Here is a 14,100-nt window from a genome sequence, read left to right on the forward strand (position 1 = left end):
ATGGATTGGAGACGAGGGTCATGGGTACCCCCTGAGTTCGCCAGTCATAAGAACGGAGTTAACACTATCTCCATGGAGGTGTCCTACTTTCCCAACCTGTCAACAGTTTCCGTTTAGAGTAGCATCTTTCATACTGTTTTGAGTTTTCATCTTATTTGTTCTTTAATCAGGAGGGCAGAGTTAATTTTACTTTTGGTTCAGGAATGTATCCCGAATACTTACAGCGGTACCAGGTGCACAATAACTGTTGAATATATGATGGACCCTTGGGGAAAAGACACAGTTCTTCTGCCTGGTCCAGTTCTCGGGGGGGGGGGGCGGGGGGGGGGGGGCAGAAATGGAGTGTAATAGTTACACTATGGGGAGAGCTATCAGGATAAGTACAAGTCCACCAACCACTGTGAAACACTTAGGAACATGGGGAACACCAGAAAGCAGAGAAGACTCCAGGCAAGGCTTTGCTGAGGTAGTGATATTTGAACTGAATTGTAAAGGATGGGTAGGATTTGGACCAGAAAACTATGAGCAAAGGGCTAAGGAGCTGGCTAAGGCCTGCAGATGAGAGGGAGCAATGTGTTCAGAGACTGCGGAGAAGGTCCATGTGGCTGAATCATAGGCTTGGGTGAGGTGCGGGTGGGACATACATTTGAGGATGGGGGGGGCGGGGGGTGTGAGGCAGAAATGGAATGTAATAGTTACACTATGGTGAGAGCTATCAGGATAACTACAAGTCCACCAACCACTGTGAAACACTTAGGAACATGGGGAACACCAGAAAGCAGAGAAGACTCCAGGCAAGGCTTTGCTGAGGTAGTGATATTTGAACTGAATTGTAAAGGATGGGTAGGATTTGGACCAGAAAACTATGAGCAAAGGGCTAAGGAGCTGGCTAAGGCCTGCAGATGAGAGGGAGCAATGTGTTCAGAGACTGCGGAGAAGGTCCATGTGGCTGAATCATAGGCTTGGGTGAGGTGCGGGTGGGACATACATTTGAGGATATGAGGTTCTGGTTGTGGAGGGTCTTGCTAAGGAGTTTAGATTTTATTTTATCCTATGGGCATGGAAATCCATCAAAGAATATTAAACAGAGGAGAGACATTATCTGGGTGGTCCTGGACAAATTCCTTAATCCATCTGTATTGCAGTTTCTTTATCTGAGAAATAGAAAGTAATAATAAGGAATTCCCTGGCGGTCCAGTGGTTAGGACTCCGTGCTTCCACTGCAGGGGCCAGGGGTTCGATCCCTGGTCGGGGAACTAAGATCCCACAGGCCATGCTGCGTGTCCAAAAGGAAAACAACCAAAAAAAAAGTAATAATAGTTTACAGGGTTCTTGTGATAATTAAATAAATCAGTGAATATAAAGTAATTAGAGCAGTGCTTGACACCTACCAAGCCTCTCTTTTGGCTGTTATGATTTTTTGCAGTTTAGTCTGATCACACTGAGATGATCTGATAAAGTGTAAAAAGCATGGGCTTTGCAGCCAGAAGCACATTTATTCCTACCCTTTTCATTTACCTGCTATGTTATCCTGATTGAATATTTTTAGCCTTAGTGTCCTAAACGCCTGCCTCATGGCTACTATGCCTGTTACATAGTTGGTGTTTGGCAAAAGTTATCCCAATAGTGGATAGTGAAATCAATTTAGTGGATTGCAAATCGGCGTTTAAAGAATTGAGAAAAGAAAAAAACAGAATGACAACTATCAGTGTGTTGTATAAAGGCTTAACATTGTTTCTCAAGACATTTGTCTATAAATAAGCATATGGGTTTTTTTTTGTTTTTTGGTTTTTTTAAGATTTATTTATTTATTATTATTTATTTATTTTTGGCTGTGTCAGGTCTTAGTTGCAGCACGCGGGATCTTTCATTGCAGTGCGGGGGCTTCTCTCTAGTTGTAGTGTGCGGGTTTTCTCTTCTCTAGTTGTGGCACGCAGGCTCCAGTGCACGTGGGTTCTGTAGTTTGTGGCACGCAGACTCTCTAGTTGAGGCGCACGAGCTTAGTAGTTGTGGCACATGGGTTTAGTTGCCCCGTGACATGTGGGATCTTAGTTCCCTGATCAGGGATCAAACCTGAGTCCCCTGCATTGGGAGGCAGATTCTTTACCACTGGACCACCAAGGAAGTCCCAAGCATGTGTTTTTATATATATTTCTGTACTGGGGACTCTACAATATTTATTTCTTATTCCGTATCATGGTCAAAGATATTTCCTAAATGCTTCAGAAGAATAACAACAGAATGATTGGCAGAAAGGGAAGCATCAGCCTCCATAGCTATCCAGGTTTACAGCAGTTAGCAGTCTCCTCTCTGAGGCTATGTGTGTGACCCACTGAAAGAGGTGATAATAATGTGTTTTTTTCTCAGATCATGGAAGACACCCAGGTTATTAACTGGGAAGTTGAACAAGAGGAAGAGATTGAAGAGAGACCCAGTGAATCTTTGGGGTGTAGCTTGGAGCCCCTCGGGCGACTGCGTATCTTCAGTAGTTCCTATGGACCAGAAAAAGGTCAGGGGTTATTGGGTACTCAAGTACTGGTATTTCTTTTTTCTTTTTTTTTTTTAGGCCTCTTATTTCTGTGGCGAGGTAATTGGAGGGTTGCAAGCTTAGATACGCATCTGGGAGATCTGAAAAAAGGTTTTACTGGGAATGGAGAAGAGGGGGCTGATTGATCTGATTGCTCCAGGCAGGTGCCCTGGACTCAATGGGGGTGCTTTTACTTTGGTAGGAGAAGATGAAGGGATTCAGATAAAAATCCAGTGAGGTCTGGAAATGGGTGGTGGTGATGTTTTGCACAACAATGTGAATGTACTTAATGTCACTGAACTGTACACTGAAAAGTTGGCTGAATGGTAAATTTTATGTATGTTTTACCACAATAGAAAATAATCCAGTGTGGATGGATGGGGTATTGATTATGAATAATGCATTGCATATATTCTTTATTAGCTAGTTATCCCGGGGCCTTTTATTTTTCTAATGCATGGGGGGACCTTGAGTGAGTAGTGAGGTACTTAACAGGAACATTTTCCTAATACAAGGTCAGGACTCTGGCCTTGGAACGCATCTACCTCTCTAATTCTTAGATTTCCCACTATACCTCGGGAAGAATGTGGTAGGCCGAATGCCTGATTGCTCTGTGGCCCTGCCCTATTCATCTATCTCCAAACAACATGCGGTGATTGAAATCTTGGCCTGGGACAAGGCGCCTGTCCTCCAGGATTGTGGAAGCCTCAATGGTACTCAAATCCTGAGGCCTCCTAAGGTCCTGGGCCCTGGGGTGAGTCATCGTTTGAGGGACCGGGAGTTGATTCTCTTTGCTGACTTGCCCTGCCAGTACCATCGCTTGGATGTCCCTCTGCCCTTTGTCTCCCGGGGCCCTCTAACTGTAGAGGAGACACCCAGGGTACAGGGAGGAACTCAACCCCACAGGCTTCTGTTGGCTGAGGACTCAGAGGAAGAAGTAGGTAAGTTTGTGTATTGGGAGGGCGGGTGAGGAGATGGGAATTGTGAGTGTAAAACTGTCAACTTACTCCTTTCTACAACTGACAGATTCTCTTTCTGAAAAGTGTGTGGTGAAAGGACCAAGGACCTCCTTTTTGGCAACAGTAGTTCCAGAGAGGTGAGTGCCAAAGGACCAGACACCTGAGTCTTCAAAAGGAGGAGGAATTAGGGGCTGGAGGATCCATCTCTACGATACTACACATACTCGTTCAATCAACTGAACTACACATACTCGTTCAATCAACTGAATTTTTATTGAGCACCTCTGATGTGCCAAGTAGAAAACTAACTGCTGGAGATAGAAAAGAAAATACTACCTCATGTCTGCCCTCAAGGAGCTCCTAGTTGAGTGGGGTATCCCTTCTGGGGAAATAGATTCTATAGACTCTCTCTTCTCTTCCCTTCACAGTGATGAAGAGGGACCTTCCTCTGCCCTGGATGGCCCTGGGCCACCTTTTGCCTTCAACTTGAACAGTGACACAGATGAGGAAGAAAGTCAGCAACCAGGAGCAGGGGAGGGCTCCTCAGCTGCCAGAAGAGTCACCACTGCAGAGACAGAACAGCCTAAACCTGTCACAACTGAAATCCAGCTTGAAAAGGATCAGTGTTCAGTGAAGGAGAAGAACAATGACATGAAAGTTGAGAGGAACGCGAGGAGTAGGGTGGTTCCAGTTGGAGTGATTCTGGAGAGGAGCCAGCCTGCTGGGGAGGACAGTGACACAGATGTGGATGATGAGAGCGGGCCTCTGAGAAGGCTCACTGGGGTCCATCTGGAAAGGGCCCAGCCTTGTGGCTTCATAGACAGTGATACTGATGTGGAAGAAGAGGGGATCCCTGCGACCCCAGCTGTAGTTCCTGTGAGGAAGAGGTACATCTTCCATGAAGTTGGTACAGAGAGTCCTCGGGCACCTGGCGTGGCACATCAGCAGGAGAGCCCGGCTGGTAGTGATACAGATATAGAGGAGGGGGAGGCCCCCCTGACCGTCCCTCTGGACAAAAGCCGAGCCTCCGTCGTGATCGATAGCAATACAGATGACAAGGAAGAAGTCTCAGCAGCGCTCACGCTGGCACATCTAAGAGAGAGCCGGGCCGTTGCGTGGAACAGAGATCCAGATGCAGAAGACGATAGGGCCCAACCGATGGCCCTTCTGGAGCAAAGCCAAGCCTCTGCTGGGAGAGACAGTGACACAGACGTGAAGGAAAAGGGGCTCCCAGTGAAGAAGACAGGAACTGTTCCCAGGGGTCACACGGGCAAGGCATATTCAGAAAAGAGTCAACCTCCTCTCAGGGACAGTGATACAGAGGTGACGGAAGAGAAGAGCTCACCAGGGTTCTACCTGGAGAGAAGCCAAGCCTGTGCCACAGTGCATATCAACACACAAGTGGTGGAGGAAGTCCCACCAGGGCCAGCTGTTATACTTCTGGAGAAGCATCAAGTACCTGTAGAATGGACACATCAAACAGATGTGGAAGCTGAAGGAGGCCCAGCAAAGCTGCCTGTGGTGTATTTAGAAGCCCGGCCTCCTCTAGCTGGGGACCGTGACCCAGATGCGGAGGAGAACACATCCTTAGCAGCCTCAGCAGTGGCAGATGTAAGAAAGAGCCAGCTTCAGGCAGAAGAAGATACTGGGACAGAGTGGGCTGTAGCCGTTCTTGAACAGGGCAGGGCTTTTATGGCTGGGGCCCAGGGTGGGTCACCCGCGGCCCAAGTGGAGCAGGACCTTCTCCCTGTCTCAAGGAATAACATAGCAGATCTGGTGGTAGACACAGGCACTCCAGGGGAACCCACCCAGCCACAGAGACGGGGGGCCCAGACCCCCACAGAAAGGGAGAGAGAACCACATGTGGATAGGACCGTGGACTCTGGAGACAACCACGATGGTTAGTGCTGGCCTTTCTTCCTCCCTTAACCCCTACAATAAAGAATGCTTCTAGGGTATCTTAGTTCATTTGAGCTGCTATAACAAAATACCATAGACTGGGTAGCTTATAAACAACAGAAGTTTATTTTTCACAGTTCTAAAGCCTGGGGAGTCCAAGATACCAGCAGATTCAGTGTCTGGTGAGGCCCCGCTTCCTTCTTCATAGGCAGCCATCTTCTCACTATGTCCTCACGTGGCAGAAGGGCCCAAGGAAGCTCTCTGGAGTCTCTTTTATAAGGGCACTGATCCCATTCACACGGGCTCCACCCTCATGACCTAATCACCTCCCAGAAGCCCCACCTCCTAATACCCTCACATTGGAAATTAGGTTTCAATGTAATAATTTTGGGGGAGACACAGAGATTCAGTCTATTGCATGGTGTTGGGGCTGAGGAGAGAATAGTAGAGAAAAAGGAAGGAGTTAAGGGTCAGCTGTGATTTTTTAATTATCCTATATTCCTCCCCCACCAGATTCTGAAGATCTGGACCTGCAAGCTACCCAGTGCTTTGTGGAGAGAGAGAATCAGAAGGTGGAAGGTGAGGACATCTTTGTCATGTGGATACTGGTACAAACAGAAGCTTGGAGACCAGACTGGTAGTCCTTGAAGTGTGTGAAAGCTGGGACAGTCAGGGTGGGAAACTAAGAATGGGACCCTGGAGTTCTGTGGAGCAGTGCTCAGGCCATGCTTTCTTGTGCAACAGTCCCCAGCATGGAGGATGAACCCACCCAGGCCTTTCTGTTTACTCTGCCCCAAGAGCCTGGCCCTTCCCATTGCAGCTTGCAGGCCACAGGTATAAGAAACTCTCCCCTCCTCTGTGTCCCTAACTTGGCATCCTTATTTCCCCCTCTACACGTTTCTTTTATATTCCTTGACATTTTGCTGATGTTCCTCCATCTCATCAGAAAAAAAATGCCATATTAAGTCAGACCCATAGAGCAACTAGTCTAGCATAAGTTTTTAAGAGGCTACTGAGAGAGCTTTTATATGAAGGTTTGGGCTTACTTTTTTTTTTTTTTTTTTTTTCCGCGGGCCTCTCACTGTTGTGGTCTGTCCCGTTGCGGAGCACAGGCTCCGGACGCGCAGGCTCAGCAGCCATGGCTCACGGGCCCAGCCGCTCCGCGGCATGTGGGATCTTCCCGGACCGGGCACGAACCCATGTCCCCTGCATCGGCAGGTGGACTCTCAACCACTGCGCCACCAGGGAAGCCTTGGGCTTACTTTTTGAGACAAATGTTAAATGTTATGACTATCTTCCTTACTCCCAGCTTTCCTTTAATAACCCATTTAAATTTATTATGCATGAATTTGTCTTCATCTTTTCTCAAGCTATTACCTTTTCAACCTACATTCCTCTCTCTCTCTCTCTCTCTCTCTCTCTCTCTCTCTCTCTCTCTCTGCTTTCAGGTTCCTTGGATGAGCCATGGGAGGTCTTGGCTACACAGCCATTCTGTCCAAGAGAGTCGGAAGCCTCTGAGACCCAGCCCATTGCCACCCACATTGAAGCCCATGCATGTTGCCCCTCTCCACCTATGGCAGCACCACAAGAGCAACATCCAGAGAGTCCAGTTCATGCAGAGCCACTGGAGATTCAAGGCAGAGGGATGCAGACTATGGAGGAAGACATGGGTACACCAAGAGAGACAGCAGAGAGGGTGACCCCTGAGAGAGGGCCATTGGAGAGGGAAACTGAGAAGCTGCCCTTGGAAGGAGAGAGGGAAGATGTGATGGGAGAGGAAGAATCAACCAGGGGGATACAGGACAGAGAACAAAAACAGGTGTTAGCTAGAGATACTCAGAAACAAGAGTCTGACAAAAAAGTAAAAAGTGCAAGTACTGAAAGGGATATGGAGAGTTTGAAGGTAGAAATTGAGACACCCGAGGAAATACAAGAGAAAGAGAGAGAAAAGCAGACTCTTACAAGAGAAATATTTGACAGAGAAGCAGAGAAACCAGTAGCAGAGAGAGAGTGTGAGACAGGTGGGTTACAAGGGAAGGTACCCAAAGTGATGCTGGACAGAGGCCCACAGACAGGGGAGACAGAGGCGGGGGGCCAGGACCAAAAAGGCCAGGGCTCAGGTTCAACACCAGAGCCTGGAGTGGGGGTGGGAGACCTTCAGGGACTTGCTTCAGACCCCATAGCTTCTGGGAGCCAGTCAGGAGGAGGAAGGGATGCCCCAGTGAGCCCCAGGAGGCAGCAGAGAGGTAAGTGAAGGTAGAGGGGAGCCTAAGGTGGTACACAGCCCTCATGATAATCAACCCCTAAGTGACTGACTGCTTAGACCTCAGCTACTTGTCTTTCCCTTCTGTCTAGGCTACTTGAATTGCAAGATGCCACCTGCTGAGAAGGCTTCCAGGGTGAGAGCTGCTTTCTGTACCCACCTCCCCACTCCACAGGTCATCTCTGCATCTCCTCCATTGCCCCTTCCCCTGACCTTGCTTTCATCTACTCCTTTCCCCATATGTTTAACTTTTCTTCCATTTTCACTGCTCCTTAGTTGGCTTCTTAGTTGGCTCCTTAGTTGGCTTCTATCCGTTTACTTTGACACCTGTTGTTTTCCATATCTGTTCCCCAAGTTCTGTCTCCCCCTCCCTGACTCAGAAAGCTCCTTTTTTCAAGTCCCTTTCCTCTTTCTCCTAACAGTCCTCTTTATTAGCATCATCCATATATGGGGAATACTATACTGGCATTTTGGGGAGAGGTCTTTGGGAAAGAGGAAATTCCCAGTCTAATGGAACAGACAGAAAGAGAAATGCCATGAGTACACTCTATAAACAAGGATCAAGAACAGTATCCAAGTCCTGTCTCTCTTCTCTCTGTCTCTTCCTCCCTCACTGGCTTCCATTTCTCCCCAGGGTGATCAGGAATCCCCAGATGCTTGTTGGCCTCCTGCACTGCAGGAGGCTTCAGCGCCTCTTCAAAACCCCCTCATCTCTCAGAGCCAGAAACATCCTGCCCCTCAGTCCCTCCTTTCGCCCTCTCCACCTCCTTTAGAACCGCCCATTCCCAGGACCAGACAAAATGAGAGTCAGGAAGCTCTGGAGACTCCCTTTTCCTCAGAGCTGGACTCTCTTCACCCAAAACCCAAAGTCAAGCCCCAAGGGTCCTCTCCAGTTTCTTCTGTACCCCTTGAGCCCCACCCTACCGCCTCCACAGACCAGCTTGTCACCCCCAAGCCCACATCTCGGGCCACTCGGGGCAGGACACTTAGGTCCTCTGTCAAAACCCCTGAACGAAATGTCCCCACAGCCCCTGAGCTCCAGCCTTCTGCCCACACAGACCAGCCTGTCACCCCCAAACCCACATCTCGGGCCCCTCAGGGCAGGACACTTAGGTCATCTGCTAAGACCCCTGAACCAGTTGTCCCCATAACTCCTGAGCCCCAGCCTTCCACCTCTAAAGACCAGTCTCTCACCCCTGAGCCCACATCTCAGGCCACTCGGGGCAGGACACAAAGACCCTCTATCAAGACATCCCAACCAACTGAACCCACAGCTCCTGACCTTGAACCTTCGTCCCCCACAGAGCAGCCTGTCACCCACAAAGTCATAGCTCAGGGTGGTCAGAGCAGGACACTAAGGTCTTCTACAGTAAGTGCTGTGCCAGTTCCTACCACCCCTGAATCCCAGTCTCCAGTCCCCACAGGAGAGCCTGTTCCCCCTGAGCCCATCCCTGAAGCCAATTGCAGCAGGAGGCCAAGGGCCACGAGGAAACATGGGTGCCCACATCACAGGCCACTCGGGACAAGACACAGAGGGCTTCTGTCAAGGCTCCGGAACCAGTTATCTCCACAGCCCCTGAGCCCCAGCCTTCCACTCCCACAGACCAGCCTGTCACCCCCAAACCCACATCTCGGGCCACTCGGGGCAGGACACTTAGGTCCTCTGTCAAAACCCCTGAACGAAATGTCCCCACAGCCCCTGAGCTCCAGCCTTCTGCCCACACAGACCAGCCTGTCACCCCCAAACCCACATCTCAGGCCACTCGGGGCAGGACACAGAGGGCTTCTGTCAAGGCTCCCAAACCAGTTATCGCCACAGCCCCTGAGCCCCAGCCTTCCACTCCCACAGACCAGCCTGTCATCCCCAAACCCACATCTCGGGCCACTCGGGGCAGGACACAGAGGGCTTCTGTCAAGGCTCCCGAACCAGTTATCGCCACAGCCCCTGCGCCCCAGCCTTCCACTCCCACAGACCAGCCTGTCATCCCCAAACCCACATCTCGGGCCACTCGGGGCAGGACACAGAGGGCTTCTGTCAAGGCCCCCGAACCAATTATCACCACAGCCCCTGTGCCCCAGCCTTTCACTTCCACAGACCAGCCTGTCACCCCCAAACCCACATCTCGGGCCACTCGGGGCAGGACACTTAGGTCCTCTGTCAAAACCCCTGAACGAAATGTCCCCACAGCCCCTGAGCTCCAGCCTTCTGCCCACACAGACCAGCCTGTCACCCCCAAACCCACATCTCGGGCCACTCGGGGCAGGACACTTAGGTCCTCTGTCAAAACCCCTGAACGAAATGTCCCCACAGCACAGGAGCTCCAGCCTTCTGCCCACACAGACCAGCCTGTCACCCCCAAACCCACATCTCAGGCCACTCGGGGCAGGACACAGAGGGCTTCTGTCAAGGCTCCCGAACCAGTTATCGCCACAGCCCCTGAACCCCAGCCTTCCACTCCCACAGACCAGCCTGTCACCCCCAAACCCACATCTCAGGCCACTCGGGGCAGGACACAGAGGGCTTCTGTCAAGACTCCCGAACCAGTTATCGCCACAGCCCCTGCACCCCAGCCTTCCACTCCCACAGACCAGCCTGTCACCCCCAAACCCACATCTCAGGCCACTCGGGGCAGGACACAGAGGGCTTCTGTCAAGACTCCCAAACCAGTTATCGCCACAGCCCCTGAGCCCCAGCCTTCCACTCCCACAGACCAGCCTGTCATCCCCAAACCCACATCTCGGGCCACTCGGGGCAGGACACTTAGGTCCTCTGTCAAAACCCCTGAACGAAATGTCCCCACAGCCCCTGAGCTCCAGCCTTCTGCCCACACAGACCAGCCTGTCACCCCCAAACCCACATCTCGGGCCCCTCAGGGCAGGACACTTAGGTCATCTGCTAAGACCCCTGAACCAGTTGTCCCCATAACTCCTGAGCCCCAGCCTTCCACCTCTAAAGACCAGTCTCTCACCCCTGAGCCCACATCTCAGGCCACTCGGGGCAGGACACAAAGACCCTCTATCAAGACATCCCAACCAACTGAACCCACAGCTCCTGACCTTGAACCTTCGTCCCCCACAGAGCAGCCTGTCACCCACAAAGTCATAGCTCAGGGTGGTCAGAGCAGGACACTAAGGTCTTCTACAGTAAGTGCTGTGCCAGTTCCTACCACCCCTGAATCCCAGTCTCCAGTCCCCACAGGAGAGCCTGTTCCCCCTGAGCCCATCCCTGAAGCCAATTGCAGCAGGAGGCCAAGGGCCACGAGGAAACATGGGTCTCTCACAGCTCACGTTCATGAACCCTACTCTGCACCCTCCGAACCTAACTCCCAGTCCTCAAGGAACCAGAGACGAGGGGCAGTGAGAGCAGCCGAGTCCCTTAGCACCATTCCTGAGCCTGCCTTTGCCCAGCTTCCCGAGGCACCCACTCGTGCTCCCCAGATCCTAAAGGGGGAGGCAGCAGATAGATCTGGCTTCACCCCAGAGCCCCAGCCTGAGGCCTCTCAAAATCGCAAGAGGCCTTTAGCTACTGCGGACTCACCTCCACTTCAAAAACGGCTCCAAAGAGGAGAAGTTCCCCAGAAGACAGCATTCCTTAAGGAAGAAGAAAATCCTGCAGCGAAGCTGAGGAAGGAAGAGGTGAGGAGGGGGCTGGAGTCACCTAGTTTGGAAAGAGCTTGGGGGCTTGGAAACTCCCACCAAGTTCTCTCTCAATCCCAGGATGTAGTGGTTCCAGGACCAGGCAAGAGAAAGAGAGAGCAGACAGAGGAGGAGCCCCGGGAAATAAGCCGCAGCCTGCGACGGACCAAACCTCTCCAAGAGTCCACGGCCCCCAAAGTAGGAGAGAAGAGCCCTGGGGCTTTGTGGGAGATGGAGATGTAGTAGGATGGGAGGAGACCCAGGGGATTTGGGAGACGGGTGCCGATGGCGCTGGTTGCCGTGACCAGCTCAGGCTAACCCCCTTCACAGGTGCTCTTCACAGGTGTGGTGGATGCTCATGGAGAGCGGGCAGTGCTGGCCCTGGGGGGCAGTCTGGCCAGCTCAGTGGCTGAGGCTTCCCACCTGGTGACAGATCGGATCTGCCGGACAGTCAAGTTCCTGTGTGCTCTGGGGCGGGGCATCCCCATCCTCTCCCTGGACTGGCTGCACCAGGTGAGAGGCCAGGAGATGATGACAGACCCGTAGAGATGGTGGCGGGAGAAGGCTGCTCACATGGGTCTCTAGAAAGTGGTGGGAGGAACGTGGGTACAGGAAGACGAGGTTAGTGAGGCAGAAGGCTTAATTCTGAAAACATTTCGTGAGCTCCCTGTAAACACTAGAAAGAAGAGCTGGGTGAAGGGCTGGGCTGAGCTTTGATACTGACTGTTACCGTCCTTAGTCCCACAAGGCAGGTTGCTTCTTGCCCCCGGCTGAATATGTGGTGACTGATCCTGAGCAGGAGAAGAATTTTGGCTTCAGCCTTCGGGAGGCCCTGAGCCGGGCTCGGGAGCGAAGGCTGCTGGAGGTGAGAGGCCATCTTCTGCCCCACACTTCAGCTCTTGCCCAGCGGTCCACGGCCTCTCAGTGCCTCATCTACTGTCTCCACCATTCTCTTCCTCCTAGGGCTATGAGATTCACGTGACCCCAGGAGTCCAGCCACCACCACCTCAGATGGGAGAGATCATCAGCTGCTGTGGAGGCACCGTCCTACCCAGCATGCCCCGGTCCTATAAGGTAGGGGTGGTGTGTTCAGGATCTGGTGAGGTGGCAGTTAGAGAGGTGGCTGGAATGGGAACAGGTTAGAGGGAAAATGGAGGTACAGATGGGAACACGGAGTAGTGAGAGGCTGGGGGAAGATCTCTGGTATAGAGAGGGATAGAGAAGGAAGAGGTCTGCTGATACCAAATGGACTTATTTTTATTTTTGTATTTACAATTTTTTTTGAAATATACACAAAGGGAGAGGGAATATGTAGCGAACCTCCATATACCAATCACTCAGATTCAACAGGTTAATTTAGATTTTGCTGCATTTGCACTATCCCTTTTTTTCCGCCTTTTTCTTTCATTTTCTTTGCTGAAATTTTTAAGGGAAACTGCAAAGGTCATTATTATTTTTTCTTACATACTTAAAATATACATCTCTAAGAAATATGTACATTTCTTACATAATCACATGCTGTTATTGGTCAATAACAAAATTAACAATTGTTTCCTGGTCACTTCATCTTACTCCATTAATCAAATTTCTCGAGTTCAAATCAGGACTCAAACAAGGTCCATGTATCCCCACAATTGCGCTGTGTCTCTTAATTTTCTTTTACTCTAGAGCATACCCCCCAACCCACCTAGCCTTTTTCCTGCCATTGACTTCCTGTAGAAACTAGGTCACTTGTCCTTTACAATGTTCCACAGTCTGGATTTTTCTGTTTGCTCCCTTGTTGTGTCATTTATCTTGTTTTTCTATCTTTTATATTTCCTGTAAATCGTAGTTAACTTTAAAAGGTTGAACAAATTCGGGTTCAACTTTTGTGGCAAGAGTTCTTCATAGACAGTGTGTGTCATATGGCTTCCCGTCAGGAGGTACTGTTTTTGTGCTGCTAAGACTGATTAGTGGGTCCCGAACCTATTTCTAGGATTCTTTTTCACCCCTGACTTTCTGTTTTCTCTGTCTTTCTTCCAGCCTCAGAGAGTTGTGATAACATGTTCCCAGGACTTCCCTCGATGTGCCATTCCATTTCGGGTTGGGCTGCCCATCCTCTCACCTGAGTTCCTGCTCACAGGAGTACTAAAGCAGGAAGCCAAGCCAGAGGCCTTTGTCCTCTCCACTTTGGAAATGTCATCCACCTGAAAACCCCACCCCAGTATGCTTTTCCTCCCAGACCAATATATAAAGTGGTAGAAATATTTGGAAGAAAGAACTTAGAAAGGATTGGGGTGTACTGATCTGATTTGTCTTGGAACATGGCTGGGGCTGAAAAGCTTGTTGGTAAACAAAGACAGGGAGATTGGGAGCCACAGATTTTCTTAAATGGCCATTTAAAGTTGGCCAATCCCATGCTCAGATATCTTAAGTTGCTGCTCATATTTAGCTGGACTGATGTGCTTATTGCTCTGTGGCACGCACAGTGTCCTGCTTCCTGTTTGGAAACCATTTGTTTCTCTTCTTCTTTTCTTATTGGGATTCTTACTCATCCTGCAAAAGATAGTGGAAACAATTTTAGTGTCCAGAACTTGAAAGAATGCTTGGAGTGAGTAAATTTGAGGGTGGAGTTATGGAATGCTACTAAAATATTTTCCCCTCTCCTTGCCCCATCTCGTTAGAAGCATCCTTTAGCTTTGACGTTGAGCAAATCTCTGCCTTTTTTTTTTTTTTTTTCTGGCCTGCTTTTCCAGTATTTATAAAGTTAGCTTTGGCTTAACCTCTGTGATAAATAAATATTCACTATGTGCCTTATGGTGTAGTACAGTTTTATT

General features: G+C 50.2%; 1 protein-coding gene across 1 annotated transcript; it reads left to right on the forward strand.

The window, feature by feature from the left end:
• Positions 1-2,370: 2,370 nt before the first annotated feature.
• MDC1 (mediator of DNA damage checkpoint 1) lies at positions 2,371-13,474 on the forward strand. The gene is made up of 16 exons (XM_007449192.1): positions 2,371-2,509; positions 3,088-3,468; positions 3,554-3,623; positions 3,915-5,386; positions 5,899-5,964; positions 6,130-6,219; positions 6,834-7,631; positions 7,741-7,823; positions 8,283-8,516; positions 8,748-8,861; positions 9,161-11,284; positions 11,366-11,482; positions 11,615-11,797; positions 12,024-12,149; positions 12,248-12,358; positions 13,307-13,474. Exons 1-16 carry the CDS (start codon positions 2,371-2,373, stop codon positions 13,472-13,474), a joined length of 6,276 nt encoding a protein of 2,091 aa, XP_007449254.1.
• The last annotated feature ends 626 nt before the right edge of the window (positions 13,475-14,100 follow it).

The sequence above is a fragment of the Lipotes vexillifer genome, unplaced genomic scaffold (genome assembly GCF_000442215.2).
Source record: "Lipotes vexillifer unplaced genomic scaffold, Lipotes_vexillifer_v1.1 scaffold657, whole genome shotgun sequence".
NCBI lineage: Eukaryota > Metazoa > Chordata > Mammalia > Artiodactyla > Lipotidae > Lipotes > Lipotes vexillifer.

Excerpts from the sequence above, each read along its gene's own strand:
- MDC1 (XM_007449192.1), top strand. The coding sequence starts at position 2,371 with ATGGAAGACACCCAGGTTATTAACTGGGAAGTTGAACAAGAGGAAGAG. Across the intron at positions 2,510-3,087 it reads TTCCTATGGACCAGAAAAAG|ATTTCCCACTATACCTCGGG; the intron begins GTCAGGGGTTAT and ends TCTAATTCTTAG. Across the intron at positions 5,387-5,898 it reads CTCTGGAGACAACCACGATG|ATTCTGAAGATCTGGACCTG; the intron begins GTTAGTGCTGGC and ends CTCCCCCACCAG.